The sequence below is a fragment of the Saccopteryx leptura genome, chromosome 1 (genome assembly GCF_036850995.1).
Source record: "Saccopteryx leptura isolate mSacLep1 chromosome 1, mSacLep1_pri_phased_curated, whole genome shotgun sequence".
Lineage (NCBI taxonomy): Eukaryota > Metazoa > Chordata > Mammalia > Chiroptera > Emballonuridae > Saccopteryx > Saccopteryx leptura.
The window spans coordinates 133,668,203-133,687,590 of NC_089503.1; the positions used below are offsets into that span (position 1 = coordinate 133,668,203).

At 47.8% G+C, this 19,388-nt stretch overlaps 1 protein-coding gene and 1 pseudogene across 1 annotated transcript in view; one reads left to right on the top strand and one right to left on the bottom strand.

Annotated features, from left to right (window-relative positions):
- The window catches only part of AHRR (aryl hydrocarbon receptor repressor), a 101,692-nt gene that overhangs the window by 40,013 nt on the left and 42,291 nt on the right, over positions 1-19,388 (bottom strand). Inside the window, exon 4 of the mRNA XM_066360804.1 lies at positions 13,357-13,463. Coding sequence (XP_066216901.1) covers positions 13,357-13,463 — 107 coding nt within the window. The remainder of the gene's footprint in view (positions 1-13,356; positions 13,464-19,388) is intronic.
- LOC136389919 (small nucleolar RNA SNORA48) lies at positions 2,742-2,885 on the top strand (annotated as a pseudogene).

Here is a 19,388-nt window from a genome sequence, read left to right on the forward strand (position 1 = left end):
GGCCAACTTTGCTCCAATGGAGCCTTGGCTGTGGGAGGGGAAGAGAGAGACAGAGAGGAAGGAGAGGGGGAGGGGTGGAGAAGCAGATGGGCGCTTCTCCTGTGTGCCCTGGCTGGGACTCAAACCCAGGACTCCTGCACGCCAGGCCGATGCTCTACTACTGAGCCAACCAGCCAGGGCCAGAAGCACATGTCTTTGATGTCTCCAGACAAAAAGCCTTACAGTTAAGTATAATGTTTGCACTTAGGTGAAACTTCTAGGGAGAGCCTGAGAAAAGAATGAGAGAGAACTATTAAGTATTTTTAGTAAAATGTTGCTTTGTCTAATGTGGAACACATAGACTATACTCTTTAATTAAGAAAATATTTTTTAAAGGTAGAGATGCTTAGTTATTGTAGCTAAAACAACTTAATCATAAAAATTCTGAAATTCTTGTAATTTTTTCATACTTTCTGAAGTTGTTTGTCAACTTTTTATTTGAAATATTATTTTTTTCTTCACATCCTCTCTTGCAAAAATGAAGTGGATTTCTGCTAATGAATTAAGTAAGCATATAATTTTATATGCCTTTGGGTTATATTAACTTAATATTTGGATACTTGATCATTTGTTTTATTATGTAATTCATAAAATGGTGACATGTATTAATGTTAGTTCAACCATATAGTTATATTGTCTAGAAATGTGTGGTTATAGTTCTATGGGAGAAATAATTTGTTAGTGTTCACCGACATGTAAAAATCTAGTGTGAGAGTTTAAACATCTAAATAAATAATCTGATATATATATATATATATATATATATATATATATATATATTTTTTTTTTTTTTTTTTTTTTTTTTGTATTTTTCTGAAGCTGGAAACAGGGAGAGACGATCAGACAGACTCCCGCATGCGCCGGACCGGGATCCACCCGGCACACCCACCAGGGGCGATGCTCTGCCCCTCCGGGGCGTCGCTCTGCCTCGACCAGAGCCACTCTAGCGCCTGGGGCAGAGGCCAAGGAGCCATCCCCAGCGCCCGGGCCATCTTTGCTCCAATGGAGCCTTGGCTGCGGGAGGGGAAGAGAGAGACAGAGAGGAAGGAGGGGGGCGGGGGGCAGAGAAGCAAATGGGCGCTTCTCCTATGTGCCCTGGCCGGGAATCAAACCCGGGTCCCCCGCATGCCAGGCCGACGCTCTACCGCTGAGCCAACTGGCCAGGGCTGATATATTTTTTAAAAAAGAGAAAAATAAATTCATGTTAATATAACATAAATGGATTAAAAGTCAAAGATGGAGTAAAATATGCTAAGGAAACATTAAATTTTTTTTAAAAGCCAGAGTGGCTATATTAGTATCAGGCAAAGTGGACTACAGAACAAGAAAATTTACCAAGAATAAAAAGACTTTTTACATAATGATAATAACAGAAGGGTCAAGTCATGAAGAACCATAATCCTAAATCCTTCAACATAACTCCAAAATACATGAAGCAAAAACTGATAGAACTAAAAGAAGAAATTTCAATATCCACAATTATACTAGAAAACATCAACACTAGATAGAAAATCAACAAGGATATAAAAGACTTGAACATTATCAAACAACTGGATATGATTGATGTTTATAGAATACTTCACCCAATGACAGTATCTAGTGAGGGCCCACTTCCTGGTTCATCAATGGCTGTCTTTTGTTTTGTTTCGTTTTGCTGTAACATCATGGGGCAGAAAGAGAAGGAATCTCTCCAGGGCCTCTTTTACAAAGATATTAATCCCAATGATAAGAGCTCTACCCTCACTACTTAATCACATTCCAAAGACCTCATATTCAAACACCATCACATTAGGGATTAAATCTCAACATAAGAATTTAGGAAAAGAGGTACAAATATTCAGTCCATAGCAACCTTCAATAAAACCAATACCTGTCTTTAAAAAAAATCAATACAACTCATAAACCTCTAGTCCAGCTGACTATGAAAGAATTAAAGAAGACACAAATTACCAGTGGAATAAAAGAGGAGGCATCACTACAGAAACTACAGGCATTGCAAGGATAACATGGGAAAACTATGAACAACTCTGTATCCACAAATTAAACAAAGTAGATAAAATGGACCAATTCTCTGAAAGACATAAACTACAGAATTCACACTAGAATAAATAACTTGAATAGTCCTATATCTGTTAAAGAAATTGAATTCAGAGTTACAAAATCCTCTAACAAAGAAAACTCCCAGATCAGTTATTTTCACTGATGAATTCTATCAAACATTTCAGGAGGAAATAATACCAGTTCTATACAATCTCAACCAGAAAATAAAAGAGAAGCAAATACTCTCAACCAATTTTACAAAGCCTGCATTACCATTTCAAAACCAGATAAAGGCATTACAAAATAAAAACTACAAAAAAATTTCTCACGAACATAAACACAACTATCCCCACAAAAATACTAGCAAATTTAATCTAGCAATGTATAACTAAGATCTATCCTGAGCACGTAAGATGGGCTCAACATTTGAAAATCAGTCAATGGAATTTACAATGTTAACAGAAGAAATACCACCATCATCTAAATAGATGCAGAAAAAGCGTTTGACAAAAGTTAACATTGATTCATAATAAGAACTCTCAGAAAACAAGAAATAAAGGGAAGTTTCTTAATTTTATATAAGGTATCAACAAAAAACAAAACAATACAAAAAACAAACCTAAGCTAATATCATATTTAAGATTAAAAGACTAAAGATTTCTAGCCCCTGGCAATGGGCAAGGAGGCACCTGTTTGGTGGTGCTGTTCTTAGATCAGTCAGGGGCAAAGCAGGTGTTCAGCCCTAGTTCATCCTAGCTTGAGGCCTATATTGGTGGCCAGAGCTGTTTCATGACTAGGGCACATAAAATAAAAAATAATAATAATAATAATAATAACATTTTAAAAATTAAAAAAAAAAAAAGACTAAAGATTTCTCCCTAATACTTGGAACAAGGCAAAGGTGTTCTCTCTTCTATTCTACATTGTACTGGAAATCACAGAAGTGCAATAAGACTGTCTTTATTCTCAGACAACATAATGATCTACGTAAAAATTCCCATGGAATCTGCAAAAAAAAAAAAAAATCTCCAGGAACTATGAACAAATTCAGGAAGCTCACAAATACAAAATAAACCTAGAAAAATAAATTGTCTTTCTATATATTAGTAGTGAAAATATAAATTAAATAATAGTTCCATTTATAATAGCAATCAAAATATTAAATACATAGGTAAAATCTAACACTGTACACAGGATCTGTGTACTGAAAACTACAGAACACTGATGGCAGTAGAAACAGAAGAAACAGAAGACCCAAGTGAGTGGGGATACTCTGTGCTGATCCACTGGGAGAGTCAGTACTTTTAGGGCATCAATTCTCCCCAAACTCACCTAAAGATTTAACACAGTCCCAGTCATAATCCCAGAAAGATGTTTTCTAGATATCAACAAGCTAATTCTAAAATTTATAAGGAAAAACAGGAACTAGAACAGCCAAAACAATTTTGAAAAAAAAGAAAGGAAGGAAGGAATGGAGGGAGGAAGGGAGGGAGGAAGGAAAGAAGGGAGGGAGGGAGGGAGGGAGGGAAAGAAAGAGAGAGAAAGAGAGAGAGAGAGAGAGAGAAAGAAAGAAAGAAAGAAAGAAAGAAAGAAAGAAAGAAAGAAAGAAAGAAAAGAAAGAAAGAAAGATTTCCACTGATTTCAGGATTTATTATAAAGCAACAGTAATTAAGACAGTATGGAGCTTACTTGTGAAAGGTCCAACCCAAAATCAATAAAACAGGATAGAAAGTCCAGAAATAGACTTACAAAAATATGGCCAAATGATTTTTACAAAGATGTAAAGGCAATTCAACAGAGAGAGGACGTCTGTCAAGTAAATTACTCTGAAGCGACTGGACATCCCTATGTAAAAACAATGTCTTGACTGCTACCTCACACCTTGTGTCAAAGTTAATGGAATAAACCACCCATCTAAATATAAAGCGTACCCCTGGCAGGTTGGCTCAGCGGTAGAGCGTCGGCCTGGCGTGCGGGGGACCCGGGTTCGATTCCCGGACAGGGCACATAGGAGAAGCGCCCATTTGCTTCTCCACACCCCCCTCCTTCCTCTCTGTCTCTCTCTTCCCCTCCCGCAGCCAAGGCTCCATTGGAGCAAAGATGGCCGGGGCACTGGGATGGCTCCTTGGCCTCTGCCCCAGGCGCTAGAGCGGCTCTGGTCGAGGCAGAGCGACGCCCCGGAGGGGCAGAGCATCGCCCCCTGGTAGGCAGAGCGTCGCCCCTGGTGGGCGTGCCGGGTGGATCCCAGTTGGGCGCATGCGGAGAGTCTGTCTGACTGTCTCTCCCTGTTTCCAGCTTCGGAAAAATACAAATAATAATAATAATAATAATAAATAAATAAACAAATATAAAGCGTAAAACTATAACAACTTGGAAGAAAATATTTTTAAAATATTTATAACCTTAGGTTAGGTAAAGGGTTTTTAGATGTGACACAAAAATCATCCTCTATTCAAAAAATAAGTTGATAAATTGAACTTCACCAAAATAAAATACTTTTGCTCTCTGCAAGACCTTGTCGAGAAAATGAAAATACAAGCCACAGGCTGAGAGGAAATACTTATACTTACAAAGTATACATACAACAAAGGATGTGTGTCCAGAATATGTAAAGAACTTTCTGACCTCGATAGTAAGAAAGCAAACAACCTGATATTTTAAAACGGCAAACAGTTTACAAAGAGGACATATGGATGGCAAATCAACACATGAAAACATGCCCAGTATCACTAGTCCTAAAGAAAATGCAAATTAAAACCTCAGTGAGGTTCTATTAAGATGGCTTTGAGAACAGACAATATTTTGCAACAGTCCTGATGTAGAACAACCGTAACTCCCATCACTGCCAGTGGGGACACAACATGGCACAGCCACTTTGGAAAACAGTGCGACAGTTCCTCATAAAGTTAAAAACTCACTTAGTTTATGACCTGGAAATCATTTGCATAGGTGTTACCCTCCCCCAAAACCGAAAATCTATGTTCAGAAAAAAACCTGTGTGGAAATGTTTATCACAGCTTTATTCATAAACACCAAATCCTAAAAACAACCCAAATGTCCCTCCACTGTTAGATGGACCAGCACACTGAAACACATCTGCACCACGAATGCCAGACAGACCTGGGATGCACGCAGCAACACCGTGGGTCAGAACTGCATCTCTCTGAGTGAAAGCAGTCCAACCCCAAAGGCTGCTTGCTGTCAGAGCTGACTAAGGGGATTCCGAGAAAGGCTGTTAGAAAAAGCCAGAGAGATGGGGAGCACAGCAGTGGTGGAGGTAGGTCAGAGAGTCTGACTGCTCATGGGAGATTCGGGGGTGATGGACTTGTCGTGTATCTTTATTATAGTGGTGGTCACACCACACTGCCAAAAAGAACAAATTTTAGTGTGCGTAAATTTTAAAATGTTATAAAATGATTATGAGCAACTATACGCCAACAAATTGTACAACCTAGAAGAAATGGATAAATTCTTCCAAAACTGAATCAGGAAAAATTGGAGAATCTGAGTAGACTACTTCTACTACTAGTAAAATTGAAGCAGCAATAAAAAGAACTCCCAGCAAACAAAAGTCCTGGACCAATGGTTTCACAGGCAAATTTTACCAAACATTCAAAGAACTAACATCTATCCTTCTCAAACTATTCCAAAATATTTAAGAGGAGGGAAAGCTCCCAAGCTCATTTTACAAGGCCAGCATTATCCTAATTCCAAAATCAGATAAAGACACTACAAAGAAAGATAATTATAGACCAATATCCCTGATAAACATAGATGCTAAAAACCTCAAAAAAAGAATACTAGCAAACCAGATCCAGCAATACATTAAAAAGATCATACACCATGATTAAGTGGGATTTATTCTGGGAATGCAAGATTGGTACAATATTTGCAAATCAATAAGCATGATACACCACATAAATAAAACTAAGGATAAAAATTACATGATCATATCAACAGATGCAGAAAAAGCATTTGATAAAATCCAGCATCCATTTATGATAACTCTCAGCAAAGTGGGAATAGAAGGAACATCCCTCAACGTAATAAAGGCCACATATGGCATATCCACAGCTAGCATCATACTGAATGGGGACAAACTAAAAGCATTTTCCTTAAAGTCAGAAACAAGATAGGGATGTCCACTTTCACTACTCTTATTCAACATAGTACTGCAAGTCCTAGCCACAGCAATCCCACAAGAAGAAGAAATAAAGGCGTCCAAATTGGAAAGAAAGAAGTAAAATTCTCATTATTTGCAGATTAAATGATACTATATATAGAAAATTCTAGACTCCACCAAAAAAACTACTAGAGCTGATGAATTCAGTAAAGTAGCAAGATACAAAGTTAATATTCAGAAACTGGTGGCATTTTTATACACCAATAATAAACCATCAAAAAGAAAAACTAAGAAAACAATTCCTTTTACAATAGCATGAAAAGAATAAAATACCTAGTAATAAATTTAACCAATGAGGTAAAAGACCTGTACTAGGAAAATTATAAGATCTGAAGAAATAAACTAAGGTCTAATAAATGGAAGCATATACCATGTTAAATGGGTAAAAATAATTTACATCATTAAAATGTTCATACTACCCAAAGCAATCTATAGATTCAACACAATTTCTATCAAGATATCAATGCCATATTTCACAGAAGTAAAATAAATATTCCAAAAATTTACATGGAACCACAAAAGACCCTGAATAGCCTCAGAAATATTGAGAAAGAAAAACAAAGTAGGAGATATTTATTACACTACCTGATACCAAACTATACTACAAGGCCATAGTAATCAAAACAGCATGGTAGTGGCATGAAAATAGACATACAGATTAACAGAACAAGATAGAGAGCTCAAAAATAAACCCACACTTTTATAGTCAATTAATATTTGACAAAGACGGCCCTGGCTGGTTGGCTCAGCAGTAGAGCGTCGGCCTGGCGTGCGGGGGACCCGGGTTCGATTCCCGGCCAGGGCACATAGGAGAAGCGCCCATTTGCTTCTCCACCTCCCCCCCCCTTCCTCTCTGTCTCTCTCTTCCCCTCCCGCAGCCAAGGCTCCACTGGAGCAAAGATGGCCCAGGCGCTGGGGATGGCTCCTTGGCCTCTGCCCCAGGCGCTAGAGTGGCTCTGGTCGCGGCAGAGCGATGCCCTGGAGGGGCAGAGCATCGCCCCCTGGTGGGCAGAGCGTCCCCCCTGGTGGGCAGAGCTTCGCCCCTGGTGGGCGTGCCGGGTGGATCCTGGTCGGGCGCATGCGGGAGTCTGTCTGACTGTCCCTCCCCGTTTCCAGCTTCAGAAAAATACAAAAAAAAAAAAATTTTTGACAAAGAAGGCAAGAACATACAATTGTGTTAAGATAGTCTATCTATTCAATAAACAGTGTTGGAAAAAGTGGGCAGATTCATGCAACAACAACAACAAAAAAGGAAATTAGACCAACTCCTTACCCCATACACAAGAATAAACTCAAAATGAACTAAAGATTTAAATGTAAAACTCAAAACTATAAAAATCCTAGAAGAAAATATAGATAGAAAAATTTCAGACATTTCTGATAGCAATATTTTTTTCTGATATATCACCTTGGGCAAGGGAAACAAAAGGAAAAGTAAAAAAATAAGATTAGATCAAACTAAAAAGTTTTTGCACAGCAAAGGAAACCAACAACAAAATGAAAAGACAACCCAGTGAATGGTAGAGCCTGTTCGCCAATGATACATCTGATGAGAGCTTAATATCCAAAATTTATAAAGAACTCAAACAACTCAACACCAAAAAAGCAAGCAATCCAATTTAAAAATAGGCAAATGACCTGAATAAGACACTTCTCTGAAGAGGACAAACAGATGGCCAATAGACATATAAAAAGATGCTTCAATGTCACTAATCATTAGAGAAATGCAAATTAAATCCACAATGAGATCTTACTTTACAACTGTCAAAATGGCTATCATCGATAAATCCACCAATGACAAGTGTTGGGAAGAATGTGGGGAAGGGAACTCTCATGCACTGCTGGTGGGAATGCAGACTGGTGTAGTCACTGTGGAAAACAGTATGGAGTTTCCCCAAAATATGAAAAATGGAACTGCCTAATGACCCAGTGATTCCACTTCTGGGAATATATCCAAAGAAACCTGAAACACTGAATTCAAAAGAATATGCGCACCTCACTCATTGCAGTGCTATTTATGATAACCAAGATTAGGAAGCAGCCCAGGTGCCCGTCAGTAGATGAGTGGATAAGAAAGCTGTGGTACAGTTACTCAATGAAATACTACTCAGCCATAAAAAAGAAGGAAACCTTACCTTTCGAGAGATAGCATGGATAGACCTAGAGGTTATTGTGCTAGGTCAGGGGTTGGGACCTTTTTGGCTGAGAGAGCCATGAACACCACATATTTTAAAATGTAATTCCATGAGAGCCATACAATGACCCGTGTACGTTATGCATTATCCAATAAAAATTTGGTGTTGTCCTAGAGGACAGCTGTGATTGCCTCCAGCCACCCGCAACCATGAACATGAATGGTAGGAAATGAATGGATTGTAATACATGAGAATGTTTTATATTTTTAACATTATTTTTTCTATTAAAGATTTGTCTGTGAGCCAGATGCAGCCATCAAAAGAGCCACATCTGGCTCGTGAGACATAGGTTCCCAACCCCTTTGCTAGGTTAAGTAAGCCAGTCAGAGAAAGACAAATACCATATGACTCACTCACATGTGGAATCTAAGGAACAAAATAAAGAAATAAAATAGAAACAGACTCCTAGATATAGAGAGTAGACTGACAACTGTCAGAGGGGAGGGGGGTGAGGGAACTGGGTGAAATGGGTGAGGGGATTAAGTCAAAAATAAAAACTCAGACACAGAGAACAGTACAGTGGTTACTGTAAAGGGGGAAGGGTGAGGCAGAAGAAGGTAAACGGGGGATAAATGGTGAGAGAAGGAAACTAAACTTTGGATGGTGAACACACAATACAATATACATATGATGCATTATAGAGTTGTACACTTAAAACTAATTATTAACTAATGTCACCCCAATTCATTCAATAAAAAAATAAATGAATAAAAATGTTAGAAAATGTACTGTGCAGCCACAACTCACTTGAACTCTAGCCAGGCTCAGGTGGTCATAACATCATCCTGGTCCCCCCACCACAGGCCCAAGTTCACATTTCTGTGAACATGTTGCCATGTCCACACTAAATACAATGACCTTGCTGCCCACCTTACAAGTAAAAATAAAAATCCAGGCACTCTGAACCATCCCCAAAGCTCACAGCATCACGCTAGTTGTACACCTAATGTGCGTGTGTCCAGGACCCTGTGTTCCACCTCATCTCCTCTCCTGCCACATCCCCCCTTCTGCCACACACACTCCTGGTTTCTTCTCCCCACCAACTTCCCAGCCCTAGGCCTCCACTGTCACCTATACCCAGCTCCTGTGCCAAGGCGCTCACTAGATGGCAGCTCTGTCTGTCCTGGCTTCCCAGGGGAGCCGAGGGCTTGCAGCCCCTGGGCCCAAGCTCCACTAAGTTCAGACAAAGAAACACGGGTCCAGCCCCAGCCCCAGCAGGAACCCTGGACCAGCCCCTAACAGCTGCAAATCTTGGTTTCTTCATCTTAAAATAACAGACATTAGACCACAGGCACTCCAAAGGCTGCGCCAGCTCTAAATTTTTTATGAATTAATGATGCCCTGCCATAAACCTCTCCTTTTTTCTAGTTTATTTTCAAGAGATTAAAGATTGGAAATAAAAGCCGGGATTTTCTTGTTATTGTTGCTTAATCTGTTTCTTTTGCTCTGTTTGGAAATACTTTTAAACTTCATAAAGAGTCTCTAACCCCAAAGTTTGAGAATCACCAGGTGAAGGATTCTCAACACATAACCTCCCTGACTGCAACTAAAGGAAGCTTCCAGAAACTTCCTGTGGGCTACAGAGAACAATAAACAAGAGGCAGCACTAGAGGCTTCCAGAACTGCTGCTGGACCTTGTTCTCTAAACGCAGAGGGGAGAACACTATTTCAACCGGACTAGGAACCCATGGGCCGTGGGCACCGGGACAGCTGACAGTGTGTGAACAGATGGGCAGCAGACTCCGATCCCTCGGCCTTGGGGCTATGCCTTGGAAAAGGGGCAGCTCAGAGGGTAGCCTCAAAACCCACACACACTGGGTGGGCAGCAGGACTCCAAAAATCAGTGGCAGACAGTGGGACTGGGCTCCACCTTGCCGTCTCTCCCAGGCTCTGAGGGAGCTTGTGGGGACCTAAGAGTCAGGCATGGTCACTAGTTCGTGGGCTTCAGCCTTAGTCATGATGCCGTCCGCATCCTGAGGCCCCCAGGGAACACTCGGTCATCCAGAGCAGAACCACATGGTGGGGGGAAGCACAAGGCAGCTCCTGGGGTGCTGCCCTTTGTAAACCCAACGGAGAAACAGGAAGAGGGTTAGTGATGGGTACAGGTGTGAACATGTGTGAGACTGTCCCCTGAGCTCCAACCAGGAACAACAACTTTGTTCCTATAGATAGAGCTCAGAACAAAAGTTTTAAAAAGATTTTATAATTAAGATTTTATCATCATAACTTTTAGCATGAATAATGAAAAAGTAATGCCAATTATCTTTGCCAAGAATAAAATTCAAACTGCCATATTTCCAGCTCCAATTTTACTATCAGTAACAAAAAAAAAATTTTTTTAAGGAAAAATAATTTTAAGAATTTTCTTTTTTAAAAAAATGGAGTATATTTCATCCATTCTGATAAATGACGAAATATGGAAGTATTTCCTCCACTGAAAGCATGACGTCTCCAACCACACTGCTGCTGGCTCCACATTCTGCGTCAGACAAACTGAAATGAAACCTGCATTCACTCTGAAATGGGAGTCCCCCAAACACCCACGACCCAGCAAACTAGACAGCGAAAATGTACTTCCTCACATGTTTATTTTTTTTAAAAGGAAATAATTTATAAGCTCATTGATCCTCATGATAGCACACACAAACCCTTCAGCAGGGCAGAAACTTTGGGGGTTATGGGGTCATCGGGTTAGTGGGGTCCCTGTGGGGACCATAGGGGTCGTTAAGGGTTCACGGAGGCCCTGGGAGCTGGGCAGGGTCATGGCGAGTACATGGGGGCAGGTGGCACCAGCACCCTCAGATCCTATGCTGCAAACCTCTCCTGCTCTCCAGGTCCACTCAGTTCACTGAGATGTTGTCTGTCTCTCAGTCTATCCATCATCACCCTTACTGGGTCCTACCGTACTTGGCTACCCATGCAGGTCCTTGGAAATGAGGGAGTTCACGACCAGGCTGATGGGGAGGCAGAGGGCTGGGGACAGTGCACATACAATGAGAAGGTACAGTGTGCAGGGGGGGACATCAGGGGACCAAGAAGTCTTGGGGCGAAGAAGGGTCTGAAAAGACAAGGCAGAGTGGGGATCTGAGGGGGGGCAGATGAAGAGTGTTGGGGGGACGAGAAGGAGCAAGTTGGCCAAAGCTGACCACCACCAAGGCCTGGCCACAGGTCCCTGAGCATCCATCATTCTATCCTCTCTTCTTTCTAAGCATTTGAAATTTCTATAAGTTGAAAGTGAAGAAAAGGAGAGGGTGCCCATCTCCGAGGGGCTTGGCTGAGTCAGATGGAAAAGGTGTTATGTGGGCTCCCTGTCCTCACCCAATGGGGTGAGGACAAAAACACGGAGGTCACAGACCATGACCAATTTCCAGACCTGATATAATCAAAGGTCATTCCACCTCCACGACAGCCCAAGCAGGATAAAGAGCTGAATGTCTAAGAACTTATGAGACAGATCAGAGAAGCTGCCAAGAGGACCCAGAAAAGCATCAAGGGAAGTTGGACTGAACAGCAAGAGTCAGAGGAGGAGAGTGGAGGGGCTGGGTGAGCTTGAGGGTGGGGCCACCCGGTGTTTCCGTGTCGGACATGCAGCCTCACCAGGCCCTCAGGTGGCCCAGCGTCACTCTGGCCAATGAGGCCACTCCGGGCTGGCCAAGATCAGCCACGTGTCTCTGGGGCAGGGCCGACCCTGGGGACAATCTGTCCTCCCTTGAAAGGCTGCCACCCCACTGGGGAGGAGAGAGTGAACAGCAAGCGAACCGCAGGAATCATGGAGGCAATGCCAGCAGCATAGGCGTCAGGTGGGGGTGAAGGACCAGTTTCCTTTCAGGGTCTGCCTGTCATTCTGGTTGCTGTAGAGCAGGCTGGGGAGCAGAACTGCCTGGGCAAAGCTGCTACCAGCGTTCAAAGAAGGGGGGACTTGGCCCAGCTTAAATGGCACCAGTAGTCCACCATTTCCGCCCTTCAACCCATCAGCCTAACAGATGGACCGAATGTGGGAAGGAGAGGAGTCAAGGAGCCTTCAGCTGGGGGGACAGAACCACCCACCAAATAGGGCTAGGGATGGAGAAACCAGTTTTGCTCTAGACATACAGGTCTGAGGTGGTGCTCTGGGGACCATGTGAGCCCAGCGTCTCCCAGGGAAGCACCTTGGGGTTTCAGGGGAAGCTTGACTGCTGGTTATGGGGCCACCTACCACAGGCTTCTCTCCCTGTGTCCCCCACACCCTCTCATGGAGGGATGGCTGCATCCTCTCAACCCTCCTGAGAAAAGACAAGCCAGGGCCCTGGCGCACTCCTTGTGTTTGGTCCCTGGTGAGGCAACGATACCCTCACTGTGAAACAGTGACTTGATACAACCCAGAAAGCTCCCCACGATTATATCTGCTTAAGAGACTGACCACGACTCCCCTGTCCTGCACATGACAGGACTGGGGAAACACCCCAGACTCACAGAGGGTGGGGTGTCCAGCTCAGGTGAAAAGGCTAACCTGGCCCTCAGCATCCAGTATGCAACACCAATAAATGGACCAGCCAGCCAATCTGCCTAACCTCAGGAAGCTTAATGTGCAATTTTCTGTCCTTAATTTGAAAAAACAAAAAACCCTGCTTAATATTTTATTAGACTCTCCCATGGGCAAGTAAAACCAGAGAATGCAGAATGCAGATGGTTTTCAGATTCAAAGCGCGGCCACGACTGGTTCTCTCTGCCCAGCATCTCACCCGGAGCACCTGAGACCCTAATTTCTCACTGGTCCCAGAAAGTCCTGGGACTCTATCCACAGACCCTTCTCAGAACCTTAACTATGAGTTCATTGAAAACAGTCACAAGGTCAGAGTCCTGGGGGAGACACCTGCACACCATGACCTTGCGTGTGATTGAAGGGGGAAGGGGGCTCACCTCCAGCAGCAGCCTTCCCTCCAGCACGGCTGACCCTCCACAAGAACCACTGTCTCCCGGTGAGGGGGCACTGGCCGCTGGCGGCCACGGGCACTTCTCCTGCACGGCTGCAGAGAGGAACAGAGGACATTAGCACCCTTCCTAGGCCCCAGGCCTGGTCGTGAGCCTTTGTTAGGTTACATTTCTTTATTCTTCACCCCACCATTCTTCACTGCCACCCTCTTCAGACAAAGTTGCAGTCCCACACTGAACTGTGGCCACCAGGATGCACTGAGGCAGCTTGGCCTCCCCAGAACAGGGCAGGGCAAGAGCCAGGACATCTGACCAGGGCAGCTAGGTGGGAGCAACATGCTAACATTTGGGACATCAGGACATCAAGGCTTGGCCTAACCCTGAGGACCTCACCCCACTCTGCTGCCCAGAAACTATTCTCTGCCCCTTCCTGCAAACTTCTCAGAGTGCCACTGGCTTCAGGGACCCCCAGTATGGAGCAGCCCACACCCCGCAGGCCTCCATCACTGCAAGTATTGCCCCAGCCTCCAGGAAGCCGCCCTCCCCTCTCATTGTCACCCTTCCTTGTGATGCTGGCAGCCCCTTTATGCCTCCCCCATCCCCACATTCCCGCTCCTCTGGCTTTGTCTCCACTTTGGGGGGAAGAGCTCAGACAGACAGACAGACATCTCCACATCCCAGCTCCCTGGAGCTGGTTAGGGACCCTCAACTCCATGCTCAACATCCTAATTGGCACTCAGGAGTTATGGCAGGACCCCCAGGGCCAAAGAAGACAGGCAAGTAGGGGGAGCCAGTCAGGGGATCAGGGCCTTGCCTCCATGCGGGAAGGTGGGGAAGGGCCTCACAGCTTCCCCTCATTTCTGGGATTTGCAAGCTGAAGCTACAGGTGATGTCAGTGCAGCTGAGGGCTGGGGTGTCTGGCAGGTGGAGCCCGAGCACTTGCTCTGGTCTGGGGATAAACTATAAGCACGGGCACTTAAATCTCCAGCGTTTTCTCTTTCAAAACCAGTAGGTTGTCCCAGGATGCGCTGCTTTGTGATGCTTGTCTTACTCAGGCAGCTTCATCCTCTGATCGTGAGGGAAACCACAAGGCTCTGCCTTCACCACCCCACTGAGATCCGCACAGACACAGTGCCTGCCCCCCACAGACACAGACACCCCTCACCCCTGACAGTGAGAGATGGGTACCAACTGCTCTCGGGGGTCCCAGGCCCCCAGCCCCACAGCACCGTAGGGCCGAAAGTGCGCTCCAGCTTGGACACTGTGTCTGACCCTCCTCCCCACAGAGTGGACACATACCAGGCCACACCCCTGGGCCAGCAGTGCCCCCACCCCACAGAGGCCACACTGGTCCCTTCATTTAAAGCCCTCTGGTGCTGGCAGCAGAGCGTCCTCAGGGCAGAGAGCTCAATGCACGGAGGAGGCCCTTAGGAGAGCCCCACACACAGACAGTGGCCACATCTTGGCCACGCTGTGGTCTTTGGTCTCCACTGGCCTCTCCATCCCTCCCTCTCTCAGAAGTCTTCGGGCTGTCACCCTCCTCTCCCACAGCTAATACGCACTGAACCTCTGGTCACTGCCCTGAATGTAACAAGAAAGGAACTCAATCCTGCCCAGAGGACAGGTGTATTCCTGGAGACATATAAACAGTAGTACCTGGGTGGGTAGGTGGGCAGGGTCCCTGACAAATGAGCAGAGGCTGTCTGTGCTGCCAGCCATCCTCTCTAAGTGGAAACCTCACAGCAACCAAGCCTCCCAACTCCCCACACGCGACTACTGGTTTTCAAGGCAGACACACTGAGCTCTGAAACAGTAAGGGAGATTATCCTTAATACACTGGAGCTCAGAAGTCTGAGAGCTCTGAATACCCTAAACTCCTACAGCTCTGCTCCCAGGAGACAAATCCAGGACCAGCCCCTCCCCTGAAGGGACCGCCTGGTCTCAGACACTCCAGAGGCTGAGGTGAGCTTCCATCAGAGAGCCTCCCAGTCTGTGTTCTCAGATGCTGAGACCAAGGAAAAGCAGGTGTGGGAGTGAGACGAAGAGGTCTCCCCTCCCCCACCCCTCTCCACCCTCTTCCCCTCCACTACTACTCCGTTCACCCCTTCACCCCTTTCCCTCTCCCCTCCCCCTTCCCCTCCAGGCAGGCCCTCTGGCCAGGCCTCTGTCCCAAGCAGTCCTACTACTTTAGCGCTTGGGGCTGGACCGGTGGCGTGGGGGCGGAGCCCACAGTGCCCAGAAGGATTTGGGGCTCAGTAAAGGCCTGGAGTGGTGCTGGGGAGGAAGAAATCCCACCTCAGTGCACCCAGGTCGCCTGCAACAGACGCAGACCACCAAGACCTACCGTTCAGCAAACTGCACTGCGAGGATCACTCCCACCCCTACCCCAGCTCTGGTCAGCTCCCTGGGACAGCCCTCCCCAATATATCCCTTAAACTGAGGGGAAGGGGAGGTTTAGGGCTGGACTGTCTCTGCCTTCCTACTCTCTAGCCCCTGCAGACCACGTGGTGGGAAATAGTGACTCCTACAGCTGGGGGGGGGGGGGGGAGATCCCAGGCGGTGACATCACTGCGGATGCGGATGCTGACCCCTTCATCCCCGCTGGGACCCCGCCTCCGCACTGCAATGTACAGAGTTTACTCCCAGATACCCAGGGCTGCGGCCCACGCTGGGGGCCAAAAGTGCTGGGGTGGGGGGCGCCACACCGCATCCCCTGAACCTCTCTGCACCTGGACACCGCCCCCCTCCCGCATCAAGTTCTCCCCAACAGCTCTGCTCCCGGATACCATACCCCCAGTATCGCGTGCCCCTTTCCCCCACAGCCCCCTCCCGCGCCGCAGGCATCCCCCACTTCCCTCCACACAACTCTGCACCCGGACACAGCCCCCCCAACATCGCGGGGGGGCCCCCTGCGCCGCGGGCACCCCCCACTTCCCTCCTCCGCAGCCGCATTCCGGGCCACACCCAGCGGCCTCCTAGGGTCCTGTCACGCGATGGGGCCTTAGCACGCAGTGACAGCCGCCTGGACCCTGGCCAGGGCCTCGCGTGCGAGCAGGGCCGCCACCCCCACCCCCAGGCCTGCGGCAAGAATGAAAGAAACCAAATGCGATTCACAGGGTTGGAGGGGGGCAGCTTTCCCGAAATCCCTGTGCTGGCAGGGCCTGCCCCCTCACTTCAAAGCGCCCCTCTTCAGGGGTGCTCAGGATGTTGAAATGGGACAGCAAACTCCAATGGGAGGTTCCAGTGGGGCCCAAGGGCTGTGGGTCAGGCCATCACTGTTAGCAGTGGGTGGAGGTGATGACACAGCAGGGACCACCCCCTGCAGGCTCCCCAGGTCCCCTTCCAGCAGCTCCTGGCCTCAGCATTGACTGGTCACCCTGGGGCCGCTATTCTGTCCCCCGGGTTATCTCCTGAGTCACTCTCTCCCTGGGACTCAGACCTGAGGTTCTGACCTGGAAGGAGGGGGAACCCACCCCCTGAGAGGCTAGCTGAGCAGAGGTGGAGGAAGGACTGTGGACAGAAGTGCCAGCAGACAGACCTCACCCCACTGTTGGGCACACCCTGTGGGGGGAGTCCCAGCCTCTCCTAACTCAGTCTCTGACTGCTGTGAGGAGGGCAAGCCCACCATCAAGGTTCCAGGTCCCCTTCCATCTATGCCTGACTGCCCAAGGTGACGGGTCAAGGAGAAAGGCTATCAGGGAGCAAGTGTGGGTGTCTTTTCAGGAAATTGGTGAAAGTGTAGAAAGAGTCGCTGTGCACCCCCCTCCCAAAGGCCCAGCTTATCCAGGAGGTAACAAGGAAGCAATGTTCCTGGGACAAGAAGTACCCCAAGACTCAGGGTGCAAGGACCTCCCTGTGGGACCAAGCAATGACTGAGAGGCCCATCTGTGTCCAAGTGTCCAGTGCCTGGCTTCTGAGGGGTTGTGAGAGGTGGGGGGTCCCCACGGAAGCCGATCTCACCCAGGCAGGGCCTGGGACGTTCAACTTCCTGTCTGTTAGAGCTCAGGGCCAGGTGGCAGGGGCCAGGGCTGTTCACTTCCGGAAATGAGGAGGCACAGGCTCCCGCAGCTGCTTGAACCCTAACAGAAGTCTGACCCCACTATGTCCTACCCTACTGAGTCTCCACAACTTAGAACTGTAGCCACACTGAGCTTCTAGTGAGAAGCTCATCCACAACATCCCCCGACTGGCTGCAGAATTAACTGGACCAGGCTTTCTCTCATTTCATTGACTTCCTGCATCCCTGAAGTTTCATTTGGAATAGAGAGAATTTGAAGCATTATCATGAGCACAGTGGACGTCCCTGTGAAAATGCTATGCACACAGAGTATACAGCCATGTAGGGTGGGGTAGGCCCTTTGAGGCTCAGACTGGGGTTGACTGCACCTTGCCAGTCCCAATCCAGTACCCCCACTTGCTTGCTAAGAGACCTCTATTTCCTTTGCACAAGGAGACTCAAGGCAAGGTGTGATCCTGAGCTGAACCATGTGCCATGGGGGCCCAGTAGCAGCTTAGGGGTCATGTGCCTGAGTCTAGCCAGTGAGAGGTGCCAAGGGCTTCTGGTGGAAGTCAGGAGACTCCCCAATCTCTGCCTCAGAACACTGCTGTGACGTCCAGAAGGTGGCAGCCACTTTGCTCTTAGCTCCGGTGAATCCAACTCCCTTGTAGACAGACAGGTGGTTCCAGAACAAGTGAGCCCATGTCAGGTGGATTCCAGATAGGTGGGTCCAGGACAGATGAGCCCAGGACATGGAGTGCACTGCATGTGGAATCCATGGGGCTGTCTGTTGGTGTAAAGGACTCCTGTCACCCAGGGTGATAGAGAGCCAGAGCTCCTACGGAGGCTTGACTGAAAACCCGATTCTGACCAGCTGTAGTTCCTAGAGTAGACAGGTCCATGTCCACAGATCAGCTCCTGTTCTGAACAGAACACATGCCCAGTTAATCTAGCACTATTTCATCATCAAGTCAAGAGACACCGGGGATGTCTGTGAATCCCACGCAGTGCAGTGCAACCAGACCAAAAGGAACAAATGACCAGGGCCTGGAAAGGAGGGTAAATGGATGGGTGCCCCAGAGGAGGGAGGGAGGGCGGGTACTCCAGGGGAGGGAGGGAGGACGGGTGCCCCAGGGGAGGGAGGGAGGGTGGGTGCTCCAGGAGAGGGAGGGAGGGCAGGTGCCCCAGGGGAGGGAAGGAGGGTGGGTGCTCCAGGGGAGGGAGGACAAATACAGGGAGAGACAGCAGGTGTTCCAGGGGAGGGAGATAGGGCGGGTGCTCCAAGGGAGGGAGGGAGAGCATGTGCTCCAGGGGAGGGAGGGAGGATGGGTGCTCCAGAGAAGGGAGGGAGAGCATGTGCTCCAAGGGAGGGAGGGAGGATGGGTGCTCCAGGGAAGGGAGGGAGAGCATGTGCTCCAAGGGAGGGAGAGAGGGCGGGTGCTCCAGGGAAGGGAGGGAGAGCATGTGCTCCAAGGGAGGGAGGGAGGATGGGTGCTCCAGAGAAGGGAGGGAGAGCATGTGCTCCAAGGGAGGGAGGGAGGGCGGGTGCTCCAGAGAAGGGAGGGAGAGCATGTGCTCCAAGGGAGGGAGGGAGGGCTGGTTCCCCAGGGGAGGGAGAGACGGTGGGTGCTCCAAGGGAGGGAGGGAGGGCGGGTGCTCCAGGGAAGGGAGAGAGGGCAGGTGCTTCAGGGAAGGGAGAGAGGGCAGGTGCTTCAGGGGAGAGAGGGCAGGTGCTCCAGGGGAGGGAAACAGGGCAGGTGCTCCAGGGGAGAGAGGGCAGGTGCTCCAGGGGAGGGAGAGAGGGCAGGTGCTCCAGGGGAGGGAGAGAGGGCAGGTGCTCCAGGGGAGGGAAACAGGGCAGGTGCTCCAGGGGAGAGAGGGCAGGTGCTCCAGGGGAGGGGAGAGAGGGCAGGTGCTCCAGGGAAGGGAGAGAGGGCAGGTGCTTCAGGGAAGGGAGAGAGGGCAGGTGCTCCAGGGGAGGGAAACAGGACAGGTGCTCCAGGGGAGGGAGAGAGGGCAGGTG